Source organism: Clarias gariepinus, chromosome 9 (genome assembly GCF_024256425.1).
Source record: "Clarias gariepinus isolate MV-2021 ecotype Netherlands chromosome 9, CGAR_prim_01v2, whole genome shotgun sequence".
Taxonomy (NCBI): domain Eukaryota; kingdom Metazoa; phylum Chordata; class Actinopteri; order Siluriformes; family Clariidae; genus Clarias; species Clarias gariepinus.
The window spans coordinates 6,167,419-6,185,314 of record NC_071108.1 but is presented as its reverse complement, the minus strand read 5'-3'; the positions used below and the strand labels follow the sequence as shown (position 1 = coordinate 6,185,314).

At 38.6% G+C, this 17,896-nt stretch overlaps 1 protein-coding gene across 3 annotated transcripts in view; it reads right to left on the bottom strand.

Annotated features, from left to right (window-relative positions):
- Window positions 1–17,614, bottom strand: part of gripap1 (GRIP1 associated protein 1) — a 70,556-nt gene extending 52,942 nt beyond the window's left edge. For 2 of the 3 annotated variants that reach the window (XM_053504249.1, XM_053504251.1), the window contains exons 1-15: window positions 17,482–17,614; window positions 15,666–15,732; window positions 13,583–13,644; window positions 10,784–10,810; window positions 10,372–10,479; window positions 9,084–9,240; window positions 7,866–8,035; window positions 4,170–4,212; window positions 4,007–4,077; window positions 3,743–3,790; window positions 3,627–3,658; window positions 3,252–3,299; window positions 2,922–3,021; window positions 1,341–1,418; window positions 144–236 (exon numbers count right to left, since the gene is read on the bottom strand). In XM_053504249.1, coding sequence (XP_053360224.1) covers window positions 144–236; window positions 1,341–1,418; window positions 2,922–3,021; window positions 3,252–3,299; window positions 3,627–3,658; window positions 3,743–3,790; window positions 4,007–4,077; window positions 4,170–4,212; window positions 7,866–8,035; window positions 9,084–9,240; window positions 10,372–10,479; window positions 10,784–10,810; window positions 13,583–13,644; window positions 15,666–15,732; window positions 17,482–17,523 — 1,146 coding nt within the window. In that variant the 5' untranslated portion in view covers window positions 17,524–17,614. The remainder of the gene's footprint in view (window positions 1–143; window positions 237–1,340; window positions 1,419–2,921; window positions 3,022–3,251; window positions 3,300–3,626; window positions 3,659–3,742; window positions 3,791–4,006; window positions 4,078–4,169; window positions 4,213–7,865; window positions 8,036–9,083; window positions 9,241–10,371; window positions 10,480–10,783; window positions 10,811–13,582; window positions 13,645–15,665; window positions 15,733–17,481) is intronic. The other variant, XM_053504250.1, reaches the window with a different exon arrangement.
- Window positions 17,615–17,896: the final 282 nt, after the last annotated feature.

The following is a 17,896-nucleotide window of genomic DNA, read 5'->3' as shown; positions in this document are numbered from 1 at the left end:
ACAACTCCTTTCGTATTCTCTTTAATTCTGACATGACATGAAGGCGCTGTAACGACTATGATGACTGAGATGGGTGCTGATAGTAATGAAAGATGATGATGAACATCTGGAATACAGTATGGATGGCGCTGGCCGAGCTGTACCTGTTCTAGGGCGGCTAGGTTAGTCCTGAGGGCCTCATTCTCACTCAGCATGCCCTCCACCTGCTCCTGACTGACCGCGCTCTGACACGCTACCTGTGGTTCCACCAAACACCATGCACAGCCACAGAGAGAGAGAGAGAGAGAGAGAGAGAGAGAGAGAGAGAGAGAGAGAACAGAAGAAAGAAAGGTGAAATTTAAGTGACACAGGACAAGTTGGGAAGAAGGAGAGAATACCGGATGCATGCAAGAGACAAAGGAAAGGTTAAAAACAGGAAAGCCAAAGAAACTGCTGAAGGAGGGCGAACAGAGCTTCTTAGAGACACGTCCAAACCTCAGAGGAGAAGCGGAGATGAAGCACAGAGGTCGGGTCTTTCTGTTAATCTGTTCGAGCTGCTTATCAACGCCAGCTCTTTAATTAAGATCCGTACCCTCGCCAAAGAAAAGAGTGACAGTGATGAAGTCCATCCCTGGTGCTTATAGGCAGGTGTATATAAGCCTCTAATAAGCCTCATAGCCGTACCAACCCTTAATAATTAATGTAATTGTTAGCACGGTCGTTTATTACAATCCAATTAAAACTCGCAGGCCTTCTGATAATGCTGAAAAGTTTCTTGATAAATAAACATCTTTCCTAGTCACAGCATGCTATCAGTTAAGCTGACAGGCTTATGCTGCGTTTATGCGATAATGACCGACAGCAGACGCCATCCAGATGTTAGACGGTTTCGCAGTGACGCATGCAAGAAAGTGCAAGCGCAACTTTTTTTTTAATGTGTTGAACTTTTCCACTGCGTGATAAAGGTGGAAATAAAATGCTTGCGTCGGCACAAACGCAGAGGCCACGATCATATCACGAAATTACAAGGCGAGATGATTAACAAACCTAGTGACGCATTTACTGTGCATCTCTTCCATCCGTATTCTACTTAAAATCTTTTAACAGGTTTCTGAGAAGCTCTAGCCGCGTCTGCGCACAGAGACAGAAGCGCACGCAGCACCATGGACGTGATGATGAACATCTGTACGTTCTTGCTGTTGCTGTTGTTAGCACAAACAAAAACGGTGCTGACTTTCTAAACAGAAGCAACACAGCAGAGGCAGAGGCTGTAAAGCGCAGCGCGAGTGGACCGCCTAGTGGAAAACGAAACACAGTGCTACAGTCGGAGCAGAAAATAACAACACAGTGGTGGCGTTTACCTGATCTTTGAGTGCGAGGAGAGCCACCTCGTGCTCCTTCTGCTTGCTCTGTAACTGCTCCTTTAGCTCAGCGACGTTCTAATACCATATACACACAAGTGAAACATGGAATAAAGTTTCAAGTCTTATACATGCTATCCATCCATTGTGCTCATCTATCTATACAGATAATAAAACTGTAAAGTTGGTATGTCTGTACATTGAAAATAATAAAAAATGAGAAAAAATAATTCGGGAAACCATAAGATGAGTAACAGAACACATCAAGATGGTTTGGGGAATTTTTGTCCTTCTGTCTGTCTGTTTGTGCACGCATCATGTAAAAACTACTGAACAAATTTAATGGTGTTTTCACACATGTTTTCACAAAGGTAACATATAGGCTTTGTTTCATCAGGAAGAAAAAGATATTGTAACGTTTGGATAATTTAATTACGGTTACACTGAGGTGGGAACTATATTCTACTCTCTGGTGAAGTGTTAACAGCTCAGGACAAGATAAGACGCAAATGTAAACGGTAACCCAAAGTTTATTAACCAATAAATAAACAAAGGTGCACCAAAACCAACAAAACTAATAATAATAATAATATTAATAATAATAACAATATTTAGAAAATATATACAAATAGCGATGGTGAGTAAGTGTGTGGAATGATTGTCCAAAGTCCGGGTTATTTATGAAGTGTGTGTGGTGAGAGAGCTGGATCGGTCTCAACGGAAGTGCTGTTAACCCCGTTACGCCATCGGGATGACCTCGCATCGCGGTTCCGCACTCTCGTGAGACTTCATCCCCGAAGTCTTTGGGACACATAAACCTTACCGGGTGCGATTTATAAGGCACAGCAGTTTTCTTTAATTTTAAGAATCTGCTTATATTAAGCCTATATTAAAAAAAAACTTTTATGTGGCTGAGCTACAATATGCTACATTGAAATGTTAATAAAAAAAACATCCATATACTGTATCATAAAAAAATTCGACCTTAAAAAAAACATTAGTTCATCTCAGAAGTCAACAGATGGCGCTGTACATTCTTTTATACACACTTATAAATGTGCAATTAAAATCTACTTTATATATATATATATATATATATATATATATATATATATATATATGTGTGTGTGTGTGTGTGTGTGTGTATATATATATAAACTCTGCACATCATTGTTAAAACCGTAAAATATTATTATAAAGGTATTAGAAAATTATATGTACTGTATATAAAAATGCTGTTTAAAAATATACACTTTCTATCAAAAGTTTGGACACACCTTCTAATTTAGATTCTTAATGTTTTCTGGTTTTTGAAAAAATATATTCAAACTTGTGTCCAAACTTTTGACTAAAAATATATTTTTTTTAAATTCCGCCCGATTTTCTCCCTATTTTTAGTCGTGTCCAATTCCTCCCCATCACTAGGGGCTCCCACATTAAGCTACTATAAGCTCAGAGGGCCGAAGACTATCATGTGGTTTGGATGTCACTTTAAAGAAACGTATTTCTTATGTCTAACAACAATATCAATCAACGTTTAAACCATTATAATCAAGTTGGGCCATGACATGCAGCTCTGACCTGATTAGCGTTCATCAAGTCAGACTGTAGTTTCTGCACACGCAGGTTTATGGATTTCAGCTCCTCCTCTTTGCGCTGTTGAATCTCGTCTATTTTCGTCCTGGAGCAAATCACACAGATGTGAACAGTTCATCAAACGGCTGAAATCATACACAAAACGATCTTTCCCACCCTGAGGTTGTTTCTAAAGAGCACCGGCGCAAATGAGTAAAACAACTTGGCACAATGTGTTTGGGGAGGAAATGTACTATGTGTGTCAACTATAACGATAATGAAAATGTATATGGTCACTTATTAATGCAAAAAATGGGATCTTGTCGAGTCACCCACCTGCTGTCATGGTAAAGAGCCTCTTTTTCTCCCTGGAGCTGCAGGAAGCTGGAAGAAGAAAATAAAGACAGTTTAAAAAACCCACACAAAAGCGAAAGATCAGTTAGAGGCTTGATGGCCAAACAAATAGAAAGCACAAACACAGAAAAATATCTGTAAAAACCCAATCGTTAAGCTTTCACTCACTTGTCAAGCTGGATTTTATCCATAAATCAATCATAAGAGCTTGGTGTTTCTCCCTTAAACATCCTGAGCTTGTGTAAAATTCTCATAAGCACTCTCCTTAACGTTAAATTCAACTGATCGTCTTCCAATCCAAAATATAAATGCATCTTGTTAATAAAATTTCAAGTACGCAATGTACATGGTTCCTACCTCTCTTGTTTCTTCTTCAACTTGTCGGAGAGCTAAAAACACAAAATAATGACTGATAACGTGACTGTCATTGAAAACACTCATCACGCCTTTCTTTACAGCACTCTCATGCTTACCTTAGCGCACTCTTCTTGAAGTTTTGCAAGTTCAGCTTGTTTGGATGCCTAAAGACAAACCAAACAATCAAAAAAATTAATTAAAAAAGTTACACGATCGATGGTTTTAACGGTGCAAATTAAAAGCTTAATTAGAATAGAAATGTGAAGCTGAAGCAGAAAACTTAAATTACACACGAGATAGTAGCACACTGTTCACACTATGTAGTCTATAGGATTTATATGCTGCGGCATTTACTCTGTGTGTGTGTGTGTGTTTTTTACCTCCAGCGCCTGTAGCTGATCTTTCAGTAATCGCTTCTCCTCCATCTCTGTCTGAAGTTTCAGCTCCACCCCTGGAAGTGACAAATATTGATGTTCATTAACTGAAGACATGCAAAAAAAACTGACCCTCAAAAAAAATAGAAAGGAGAAAGACTCCGCTTACCACTAAGCTCATTCACTCGTTGCTCCAGACTGAGGCTTTTTACCTGCACATCAAAAAAACAAGACAGAAACTTGGTTTCCTTCACACTCTCTTTAAATCTTTAATCATTCTGAGTTTCCAACAATCTCGTACTCAATATTTGTTCCTTAGAGTGATTAAATGACTAACGCTAATGTAACGTTTGACCTAATTTAATCCACCTTAGTTTGCAGTTCTTACTATGTATACATCCACCTGACTGCCGAATAAAATAATGTAAAATAATCGAATAAAATAAAAAAATGTCAAACCTGCTGGGGTTTGTTGTTAGTTAACATATTTTATTCTCATGCGCTTTAAATTTATCTTTATTTTAAATTTTACCCGAATATTCTAATATCCATTGTTTGCTTATATCTTGTTGTTGATCTGGCTGCTCTAACATTACAATCTCCCTTTGGGATTAATAAAGCACTCTGTATATTTAAGCCCCGCCCATGTCATTAACATTTATGGATTTTGGCAGCCGCCCTTACCCAGAGCGACTTACATTATATCTGATTATACAGGGTTAAGGGGCCTTGCTCAAGGGCACAAAAGTGGCACTTGGTGGTGCTGGTGTTTAAACCTGGGACCTTTGGATCATTAGTCCAACACATGGACGTAAACCTGACTCTAAGGTTTCAACTAGTTTTTTGTTAACCCAGTGTAAGTATCTATCCAATGATGGAAACTTTAAAGCACTTTTTGTAAGTCGCTTTGGATAAAAGCATCTGCCAAAGGCCTAACTGTAAATGTAATGTTTTTAATGATGCATCGACAGAGCCAAAGCAGAATGAAATTCTAAAAAGAAATAAAAGGAGCAGTGTTGTTCTGGCGCTGCTGAGAAAGTAAATGATTTTATACATTTTTAAGTATTATTATTTAAAGTGTATGCACCACTGATTTTTGTTAAGCATCTCCAAATAACATGTAGATGTAGTAATATAATTAGCATTATATTACTTCATCTACAATAATGAGCTAACTAATTCCATTCTTTGTTTAATAGCTAAATTCCTGGAAATTTCATTAAAGATAAAAAAAAAACATGACACTCAGCACTAATGTCTCCTTTTGATAATAAAGGCAGGGGAAAATCCCAGAGGAATAAAGGAGAAGTGTATTTGTGCCAATCTTTAAGAACAAGGTGGATGTGCAGAGCTGTTGCAACTACAGAAAAATAAAGTTGATAAGCCATACAATGAAGCTTTGGGAAAGAGCAGTGAAAGCTATGTTAAGGGCAGAGGTGAGCATTTGTGAGCAGCAATATGGTTCCAATCCTAGAAAGAGTACAACAGATGCAGTATTTGCTTTGAGGATGCTGATGGAGATGTACAGAGAAGGTAACAGGGAGTTGCATTGTGTCTTTGTAGATTTAGAGAAAGGGTACGACAGGGTGTCAAGAGAGGAGCTGTGATGTTGTATAAGGAAGTCTGGAGTGGCAGAAAAGTATGTTAGAGTAGTGCAGGACATGTATTAGAGCTGTAAGATAGCAGTGAGATGTGCTGTAGGTGTGACAGAAGAGTTCAAGGTGCAGGTGGGTCTGCATCAAGGATCGGCTCTAAGCCCCTTTTCGTTTGCTATGGTGATTAGACAGGATGACAGATGAGGTTAGACAGGAGTCTCCATGGACTATAATGTTTGCAGATGACATTGTGCTTTGTAGCGAGAGCAGGGAACAGGTGAAGGAAAATCTAGAGAGATGGAGGTACACTCTGGAAAGCAGAGGAATGAAGATCAGCCGTAGCAAGAGAGAAAACGTGTGTGAACGAGAGGAATCTAAGTGGAACGGTAAGGCTACAGGGAGCAGAGGGTAACATGGTGCAGACTTTAAGTACTTAGGGTCAACGATCCAGAGCAATGGAGAGTGTGGAAAGGATGTGAAGAGGCGGGTACAGGCAGGCTGGAATGGGTGGAGAAAAGTGTCAGGTGTGTTATGTGACAAAAGAGTATCAGTAAAAGTGAAAGGAAAGGTGTTCAAAACAGTGGTGAGACCAGCGATGCTCTACGGCTTAAAGACAGTGGCACTGAAGAAAAGACAGAAGGCAGAGTTGAAGGTAGCAGAGATGATGATGGTGAGGGTCTCTTTGGGAGTGAGAAGAATAGAAAGGATTAAGCATGAGTTCATCAGAGGGACAACCCATGTTAGATGTTTTGGAGATAAAGTCAGAGAGGCCAGATTGAGGTAGTTTGAACATATTCAGAGGAGAGAATGTGAATATATCAGTAAAAGGATGCTGAGGATGGAACTTCCAGGCAGAAGGTCCAAAGGAAGACCAAAGAAGAGATTTATGGATGCAGTGAGAGATGACATGAAGTTAGTGAGGGTGAGAGAAGAGGATGCAGAGGATAGGGTTAGATGGAGGCAGATGATTCGCTGTGGCGACCCCTGAAAGGGATTAGCGAAAGACAAAGAAGAAGAGCATAAGACAAGAGGACGCTTAAACATTATTTGTATGGTTTATTTTAAATGCTGGCAGTTTCTAAGAAAGCCTATTATGATACTTTTCACGTACATGTCACGTACTGCACGCGTCCAGAAATTATGTGATGTAATGAACTCCAGTGTACTTACACATAAATCAAGGATGGGAGCTCGCTACTACACTATCTAACACACATTTATGCTGGTCTATTTCTCCCTCTCTCTCCCTCTCTGTCTTTCTCTCTTTCAACACACACACTCACTACTAGAGACCAATTTCAGTTCAGGTTAAAAGGTTAAACTTTAAACACAAACTTTAACAGGATTTTTAATCAATAAAACCTGTGTCTCAGAGCTTTGTTCTGATTCCTTTTCACTACCATAAAAGTAAATAAATTGTAATAAATGAGATTATAATAAATAAGTATAACCTCCACATTCGCTCTAATAAAGTTTACTAGCTTTCTGTGAATGTGGTTTAAATTGAAAATATATGAAAGTGGTGCGGTTTGTTGAGCTTTTAACTTCATTCCGGCGCTTCGCTGATACAGAAGGGTAACTGAGGCACGAAAGACACAACACACACAGGACGGAGACACAATAAGCTTTTTTTAGAATAAACAGACTTGGCTGTTTACCCTGTTTACTAGCCCTGTTTAAGCTTAGAAAATAACTAAGTTTTACGCCTCTTCAAGACTTTTACAAGCAAATAAGTTACCTTCATTGAGTGTAAACATGTCCTATGATGTCCTATAAGTTTAATCCTTTTTTGTCTGTGTCTTAAGTCGTAGCAAATGGTAACATTTAAGTATTACAAGTAAATAAATGCAGATGTATATTGTCAAACAATATGCTAATACTGCTTTTTTATATTTTAAACGAAATGTTAATTACGTAAAAAAAAAATATCAAATCACATACTAGCAAATAAAAAAAAACAAGAAAAATGATCATGTGACCGACCGGTGCACATGATCTGTATGTTTAAATTTTAAAGACTTGTGCAAAATTTGGGACCTCTGGTGTTCAAAAAGTGCAACTGCATTAAATGCATAAGTATTGTGACGCTGACTTTCATGATGTAAATATCAGATTTTTCTATTACGATGCATCGTTACACCCTTACTACTTACAGTTGCTAAGCAACTAATCGTTCAGAATTGGGCATTAGTGAAGTAGTTGAATTTTTATTTCCATATAATTCGAACTACAAAAACAGACGATAATCATTCCGTATCAGACCCTCTCACCTGCTCCAGTCTGTCATTGGCTAAAGCAGCTGCAGCATTATCACCCGAGCAAGCGGCGTCAGTGTGCAGCCGGTCTAGACCATTGGTGTCAGTCTGTCCCTCGATCGCCGTGTCTTTCCCGTCACCTACATTTACTCCACGCATACGGTTTTGCTCACTGTCCTGAAGAGCTGAACAAACACAAGACATGGCGGAGACATAACTATCGTAGCAATGACTAGAAGTAGGCTGCTATACCGTTTATACCGCCAGCATGCACTGGGTTTTGGATTCCTATTCGCTTGCTAAAATCATTAGAAGACACTGTTAGTCAATATAATGTAAACATGGAGGAATAAGTAATACAGTAAGCCCCAGACTTGAGCACATTCGTAAATCGGATTTGTTTATAAGTCGAATCCGTTCGCAAGTCCAATAAAGTGAGTCTTATGCATCTTTGGCACAAATATACAATGTAAAGCAAAAAAAAGGTTTGGTGTTTTGGTTCTGCATTATACTCTTGCGGGACTGCGCCTCTAAATCGCACAGGGACTCCCGGTGACACAGCAGGGTCAGCTGACCTCATTTACAGGGGACCCGGGAAGACATCGGGGGAAGAACAACGCTATATTATGTTTACTATGCGTTTAAACAGACGCTATTTTGTCTCAGAGTTGTGCGGACTGTCTCATTAAAACATTTCTGAAACTAGGGTTACAGTATTTACTATCGGGACAGCTTTACAGGACAACCATTTTCTATCATCGTGCTCCCAGACCGATTCATTGAAACCAGTGGGGCCAACTTATTTCGCTGTAGCGTTGTTCCCCAACCTCTCCCCAAAGTCTACCCAGGCTCCCTTTAAACAAGGTCAGCTGACCTCACTGCGTCACCGGGATTCCCCATTGCGATTTGAAGGAGTCTTGAGAGAGTATAATGCGGAACCAAAACACCAAACCTGTGTGTTTAGCTTTTCTTATGCTTTACATTGTATATTTGTGTCAAAGACCCAATATAAAACCTACTTTGTCACATTCCTAAGTCAGGGACTTACTGTATTCTGAGCTGAGGAAATTCTGAAGTCAAAAATCCAGCACTAGCATGGAGTACCTAATGAAGTGGCCTACTTTTTAACTCTGTATGGAGAAGGCAGTGTGCAGTCATGAGATTTAAGACGAATTATGTATTACTTTATCACACTCATATCATGCTAGACGCTGCACTAAGTGGTCGTCTCACCTGCCAGTTTCTTCTGTAGGGCAGAGTTTTCAGCCTGTAGGCGCAGGAGCTCTCCATCCGTTGGGCCGGACACGGGACTAGGGGCGTGAGCTTGGAGGCCCCTCCCATCCCTCAAGCCCTGATTCTCAGCCTCCAAGTGCTCAATCTGGGAGCATAACTACACAGAGAAAACTGAGGATTTAGAGACAAATAACGGACCAAGGCAAGTTGGATGACTTACACCAGACCAACAAACAATGTAAGATGCTTTAGGATGCATTACCCCCAAAGTAACAAACAAAAAAATCTTATGCAAGAACATAAGATTGGGATGGATAGGAGTCAACAAACTTTAGTCCATATATTGTAACCTAAACAATTGGCTCTTGGCTGTCTTGTTAATCTGAAACAAAAAAAATATAGCCAATAGAAGATGATAAAGCATCAGGTTTTCTGACAGATGCAAAAACGTCTTTGGAGTAACACCCTCTTCCGATGGTGCGCATCATATCCACTCTATGTTTACTGCCTGCTGGGAACATTTTTCCCCCGTGTCACAGGCCATGTCCACACAATTAAAGAAAAAAGAAACGGAGATTATTACTTGCGGTTTAGGTCTTTAATTCACATCCAAACGCAGTGAAAACAATGCTTTTAAAAAAAAAACTCTGTCCAAAGTGAAGGTTTTTCAAAAACTCAGTCTTCAGTGGTGTTGTGTGTGAGAATTTGTGTTGTGATGTCACCTTAAGCGCCGATGAGGTCATTGCCTGCATGCTAGTCTCCTTGATTTGACTTCTGCTTTGTATACGAGGATATTCTGTGCAGTGCGTACTGTACGTACAGTAAACCAGTGACTTTGTTAACGCTGCTTACTGGACTTTTTACATGCCTGTTTATACACGCACAGTTACTTACACATTACATTAACGAACAGAGGTGCCTGGATGTACTTGTGCCTGTAGAAGCTCATTGCTGCTACATACTATAGAATAATCTCAGTTTTTAAAAACAAAAAACTCCCAGCTAGGTGCAGACATGGCCAGAGGTTTTGGCATTCCAGCACACCAACTTTACGCTCCAGGAAAAAGTAAGGATATACTTTGATGTAAAGGTGAAGAATTAAACAAAGCACTAAATCCTATATGGAATTAAACATTAGCATTTGCCGGGAATTGAATCAATAAAATACCAAAAATTCATTCTTCCCCTGAGGGAGGATTATCTGATAAACCAAGTACTGATGCAGTCAGTGTGTGTGTGTGTGTGTGTGTGTGTGTGTGTGTGTGTGTGTGTGTGTGTGTGTCAGCACCTTGGACAGCTCCTGCATGAGTGTGCTGTTCTGCAGTCTGAAATCCTCCTCCTGGCTGTGCAGTTTGCCCTGAAGCATCTCATTTTCACTCAGTAACGCATCGACCTCCTGCAGCGACAAACAATAAGCTCACAGACACATAACCCACAAAGAAGAACAAAACAAAACCGTAGCACGCCAGCCAGCAAATGGTGCAGACACACAATGGTAGACATAACCACAGTATGACTACACAATATGACACTCGGGAATTCTAAGAAAGTTTACAGAAAGGATTTTTCGTTATAAAATGCAAATAAAACAAAAATGTGTTTTTAATTAGTATTTGGATTAGCGGTGCAGTAGCTATTCTATCATATACATGATTAATTAGGGTACCGTGACGCTGGGGTAATGACTGACACAAACTTACCTGAGCCTTCTTGCTCTTATTAAGTGCCTATGAAAAGAAAAAAGATAAATCAGATTTTTAAAAAATTTTAAAAATTAATAATCATGTCTGTGTTCACTGTGACGCAACACACCATCAAGCCGAGTTCTGGGAAAGGGTAAAGGGAAATTGTATTAAGGTTAATTTCCTCCACCAAATGGCCTCTTTCCACCCATTTACAGCATGTGTATATATATATATGAGTAATTCCATCTCAAATCAACCAATGAAAGAGAAATTTTCCACCATCACCTCTCAGATTTTGCTGATTTTTTTACCAATTGTTGATATTGCCATGAAAATAAAAACCCCCAATTTTTTTGTCCCAACTCCCACTCGTTAAAAAATGGCAGCCATCTTAATTTTTGGCCTCAAAGTGCTTCAAGACATGCCACGCCCCTTTTTGAAATCCTCTTTTCCTTGATAACTCACTTGCTGTATGTCATATGGAGATGAAACTAGGTATATTTATGTACTTTTTTATGTAGATTCAGATTCCGTAATCAGAATTTGAATTTGATAGCAGAATCTGAATCTACATAAAAACTTACATAAATATACCCAGTTTCATCTCCATATGACATATAGCAAGTGAGTTATTAAGGAAAAGAGGATTTCAAAAAGGGGCGTGGCATGTCTTGAAGCACTTTGAGGCCAAAAATTAAGATGGCTGCCATTTTTTAACGAGTGGGAGTTGGGACAAAAAAATTGGGGGTTTTTATTTTCATGGCAATATCAACAATTGGTAAAAAAATCAGCAAAATCTGTGATCATGTGGTGGAACCCTCTGGTTGATTTGAGATGGAATCACCCTTATATATATATATATATATATATATATATAAAGCTTTAACAGACTTTTGTTTTTCAGCAACATCCTGACTCTGGAAGAACAGACATTCATGATCTATAAGTAAACACGATCCTGGCAGCATTCTGCTACTCTGGGAAAAAAATTATGCACTTAAAAAAAAAAACAAAAAAAAAACAAGGTTTGACGGTGGACGCCACTAGGAGTCCAAATCAATGATCGGATGATTTGGACTGTAGCAGACAGCAATTGAAATAAAATGAAATTAAATAAAAAAAGAAGAAAAATAAAGTAAACCATTATGTATGTCAAAATATACAGTTCTGTGCAAAAGTCTTAGGCACCATATTATATGCTATACCAATTTTGTTATGTGTTTATTATGTCTGCATAATTATGTACAAAATCATTCAGTATTTCCATATATAACCCAAAAATTAATAAATAAATAACATTACTGGAGAATATATGCATGGCTGTAAAGAAAAAAAAATTAGTACAAGACAGACTAGTTTTAGATGGAAACAAAAAATCTTAGTTCCGTAATGATGCCATGTCAAATATCTAAGAAATCTGTATAATTATTTCTGCGCCATTTTTATATATTTTTTTTTGTTTTGAGTCACATTTGCATTGTGTAAGTATTTGCACCATATGTTGTAGAGCTGTGAACCACAGTTAGACTTTTGCGATGTTCAATTCGATAATTAAAGATAACTGCTGATTTAATTCATGTAGCAAAATTTCTTACAGGTTTTGAAGTTTTACTTACTAAAAGTATTTAATAGGCACTTAAATGCTGTGTAACTTGTTTAATGCTGTTAATTGTTTAAACATCACAACCTCTACAGAAAGATTTCGGGTAGTTCCCAACATGCAAACATTCAAGTTACGAATTTCTGCAGATACAAACGAACCGGCCTGACCGGTTTCAATTAATGGTAAAAATGTGGTAAAAATGTGGAGAAAAGGGAGGCAGATTTAGCCAAGTGGATTGGTATGCTTTACATTGTATGTTCGTATCAAAGGTGTATACAATTTACTTTGTCAGACTTAAGAACAAATCCGACTTACAAACATGATCCTGAAACGGAACTCGTTCGTAAGTCAAGGACTACCTGTAATCTTATCTATAGGTCCAGGAGGTGGCGATAACACACCAACCACACATAACCTCAACAGAAGCAGCAGCAATGCTCTTACCAAACTGAGAGGTCATTCTAACAAATTTAAGCCCAATGCGTAAGTGCTAAAAAAAAAAATGCAGTTTCTTGAATGACCACTAGAGTCAATAAGTCAATCACCATTGAGGGTATAAAATCCAACTTTGCAAGAGAAATAACGTTTGCAGTCTGATACAAAAACTTTTTTTTTTTCCCATAGGTAGATTTCTAGTTCATAACAAATGTGTAAAGGGATTTTTATGTAACTCATCAGATGAAATCATGATAAGCTGTAAAATTATGCATATTTGGGGGCGGGGATGATTTAAAACTGCTATCTGTCTGCTATCCATCACTTTATCTAACTGGAATCGTTAGATGGAGACGACAAGAGCTCTAACCTCAAAACCGGTTTTCAGAAAAACTTCTTAGGTAAAAAGGTCTTTTCCATCTACGTACAAAACGGTAGTAGTTTTGCAAAAGATGAAAGCGGTCTGTCGCTTCTGCAAACCGCTGCAATATATTTTTAAGTATCTGGGAAATTTCAATCCATTCATAACACTTGAAATGCATAATGAATCAAATCACACACAAACTCTAATATGTTGTCTGTTTATGTAAAACCATATTCATAACTCAAAAAGGAACTACACCTACAGTACCGTAACAGCAGTTACATTGCGTACACTAGACTGGATTGTCAGTCTATGATTCATTACGAATAAAATTACAGGACTGATAAATTTTATCTGATTTAAAACAGGTGTGTGTGTGTGTGTGTGTGTGTGTGTGTGTGTGTGTTTTTACCTTTTGTGCTTTGAGGTAATCTTTCTCCAAGATTGAGATCTTCTGGCGGACATTGTTGAGCTCTACAGAAGGGTTGAACAAGATCGATCAGAAGAGTGAATAAGCTGTAAATCCTGGTTACAGATTCGTTTAAAAAAATTCTGAAGTTGAATAGAGAGAAAATTTAAATATATTATAATGTAACAACTCTGCTGGACGAGTTTATGGTTAAACATCAATTTATAACAATTAAGACAGGAATGTGGAGTGGTGAGAAAAAGCAGAGAAGTAAATACAAAAGGAGCTTTGTGAATTTAGCGCCCCCGTGTGGTTAAGTGTTAGAGTCACTAAAGTGAGTGGAGCCATTATTATACCACTTATACAGGGGGCCTGGCGCCTCTCTCAGGGGCACAGAGCACAGGGCAAAGTACACCTGAGCACAAACCCATATACACATGTACACACATGCACGCGCGTGCACACGCACACACATACACACACATACTGTATGCACACACATACTGTACGCTGGCACGCACACACATACTGTACGCACACGCGCGCACACACACGGCAAATTAGAAACGCCAATCACCCTATAAATCTTTGGACTCGAGAACTCAGTGGAAACAAACACTGCACACACTCAGCATAGAAAGGATTCAAACCCTCAACCCTGGAGAGGCGAGATCATCATGCTGCCTGGACTCATATCAACATTAATTTTCCTTTTTTTCTCTTCATAAATAAAGCAAATACATATAGTGTTTTGTGTTTGCTTTATTGCACAAAGTTAAATATTGACTTTAAGCCTGGAGCCGATCCTGGGCAAACTTTCACACTCAGCCTCACACATACACACACACACTACAGGCAATTTGTAAACACCAATCAGTCTAATCTGCATGTCTTTGGACTGAAGGAAACCCACCATGCACGGGTAGAACTTCTTAACTTATTAACTTCCTCATTCTTGTCACTACCTCAACACCTTATTATTATGTTATGTTGTCGCACTGTCACTTTGTTGCTTTTGTTTGCACATTTGCACGTGCACTTTATGTTGTCTGTAAAAACCCTGTAGATAGTCTTCCTTAGTTTTTGTTCATTTATGTTGTAATTTATGTTAGGTCAATCTGTCTTGTCTCTGCTAGCCAGCTAACTAGGCCTTTTAGTTAGCTAGTTTAGTTTTTTTGTTAATTTATGTTGCATGTAGCACCTTGGTCCTGGAGGAACGTTGTTTTGTTTCACTGTGTACTAACTGTATATGGTTGAAGTCACAAAGTCATCTTGAACTTGAATTAGAACATGCAAACTCCATGCACACAGACCCCAAATCAAACAGGTGGGAATCAAACACTTGAACCTGGAGGTGGAGCTACACCACCGCGTCACAGCTGTATTATTTACATTTAGTTATTTTATACCCTAAATTAAAAATGACAATATATTCTGAACGGCACACGATATTTAAGCCCACTAAAGCACTGGTGAATTCTCAATTCTGATTTGTGAGACAAACATGTCTATATTAATGCACATGTTCTACTACAGTACGTTTTACAATGTATTTCATAGTAAAACATCTTTAGTGCAAACATTGCTAAGGCAACAATTTGGCATGACACTCAACACTTTAAAAAAAACTGATGCTGACTTTTGGATGTTTCTTAACCACTGACCTTTTCCTGTCTCATCACTCAATACTGATTTTTGGTGATTGGACATCTGATTACAAACGGCAAGCCTATCCGAGTAGTAATTTAACTTAATCAAGATAAATGGCCAAAACAACAGCGTGATTTAAACCCTAAGTCTATTACAATTAGCACCTACCTTATTGTGTAAAACGTTTTGGAAAGCAAAAACTTAACAAGGTTTCTTAACCTTCAGATTTCATTATTCAAACAAGGGAGATCTACGACCTACAGCAACAGAGATCTACAGTACAATCTAAAGGATATAGATCTACAGCCTGCCCAATTTCTCTTCACTCCAGAATCTGACAGATGTCGAGATTCCCACTTGTCGTGATAAATAAGATGATTATTTAATGGTGTCTGCTTACATCATCATGGCTGACGTACACACAGGTGTCGCTTACCTGCAGTGTTTTTTCGAAGGTCATCCGAGAGCTGGTAGTTTTGCGTCCGCAGCTCCAGGAGCTGAGCCTGAAGAAAGAGTGGACAGAAAGAAATTCTCAAACTTGTTAAATGGAAATTAGCATTCTCGCTGCATATCATATTACAAATTTTCCTCAACCAATTTCTTACAGTAGACTTGCACATCTCCGAAACCCCATTTACAAACCTGCGCACCATAATTTTTTTACCTCCTATTATTTTGTTCAAAAGTAAACGCACTCGGACATCATTCAAACAGCTTAACTGCTAAATCACTGAATTAGTACTAAATGCAGCTGTTAAGACCATTTATTAAAAATGGTTTGTGGATGACACGTTGGGTTAATCCTGCTTTTAACTACATATATAAGGTGCAGTCATTCTGTGAGCCGTCTCATGCAACTAATTAGTTAATTACACAAAAACAATACACTGGGTCAAACCGGGACTTTTGATTGTGCAGGATAATAAAACACATTATGAGAGAGTACAGGTAGTGCCCGACTTTTGAACATTCAAGTTACGAATTTCCACAGACACGAACGGTCCAGTTAATTTATAGAAGTAGCTCACGAGTGTTTTTACAAAAAATAGACACAGCACAGTGTCCCAAATACCAATATTTGCAATTATAGTGTAAGTGAATATATAAAATGTTTAAAGTCTGGTATATTATGTGTGTGTGTTTGGGGTGGTGTGGTGGGGTTGTGGGTTATTCATTTCATTTGATTCATTTATGCGAGGGGGAGAGGACAGATACAGTCAAGTGGATTAGGGTATGCTTTATATTGCATATTCACATCAAAGTTATATAAGACTCACTTTGTCGGACTTAAGAACAAATCGGACTTACAAGCGTGCTCCCAGAACGGAACTCGTTCATAAGTCGGAGACTACCTGTATAACAATTTTTCTCAATTTTTTTTCATTTTCTTTCCCTTTTCTTTCCACGTGCTTGTAATGCCGTCAATGTAGGAAGTTTTCCGAGGACACATAAATATAATAATTTTTCGTACAGCCCAGAGTCACAAACAACTCATTTGGAGTCAAATTGCATACAACTCAAACATTTCAAAAAGTTGACTCGCATATGGTCAGTGGTCATTTTGAAGCGTAGCTGCTGGCAGGTGTTTGAAAATCTGTTTGACAAACCAGTCTGGATTAACAAGTCGTTTCTATTAACGTAATGGAAACCTTTCCATGATTAATCTTGCAAATAATTAGCCATAATGGAAACTGGATCCTGGGTTAGCAAGCTACATTTCACACCTCAGGTTCCAAATCCAACAAAACCTGCTGCTAGGAAATGAAATAAATGTTTGACAGTGTCGTATTACTACATTTACGCATATAAACAATAATGAAAAAGCTCTTCCTGGTTTTAAAACGAATGTAAACAGCTGTATTCTGTGTGTAGTAACAGGAAAGGGCAACAAGCTGGCTAGTTTAATAACAGTATGCTAACTGGTAATTAGCTAGCTCGCTAAATATAACAAACCCTAACACCCAGGACAACTATGGTCAAACTTTTTATGATGTTGTGAAAGGTTAGGCAAAGACCGAAAAATAATGTAAAACGCACGAAAAAAGCCGCAGTTTGGCAGTTAAAACGGCTAAGTTGTTAGCTGAAAAGCTAACGCCAGCTAGCAGGATGACGCCTCCCTCAATCACCACAGCGGCAGGCAGCAGAATGCAGCTAGCAGATTTGCACTAAAATGAACCTGGTCTTATTTTTTTTATTTAAAATATGTTTAAAAATATAAAAAGACAAACCCGACGAATTAATAAGAGAGCTACCTGCATACGGTGAAACTCCTCTTCTGATAACGCTTGCGCCATCTTCGCCCAAGCGCACGGAAACCGCTTCACAGGACCAGTCCCAAATCACTCTATACTTCCTATATGTGTGCACTATGTCTGTACACTAACGCAATCATTTTTAACCCCTCACCTAGTGCACTGTGTTCTTCACTGAACGCCATTTGAGATTCGGACAGTCAGTACTGAGGTTTTTGAGAGGATTCAGATGCTAGAGCTTTCCTGACTCCATGACTTTACCAAAATGTCACTAATATATGCGAATGATAAAAAGATGGAGCGGTAAATCACACACATACACTCATCTTCTATACCACTTTATCCTGTATATAGGGTAGTAGGGGGCCCAGGAGACTTAGGTACTAGGAGACAGGGTACTAGGTACCTAGACAGG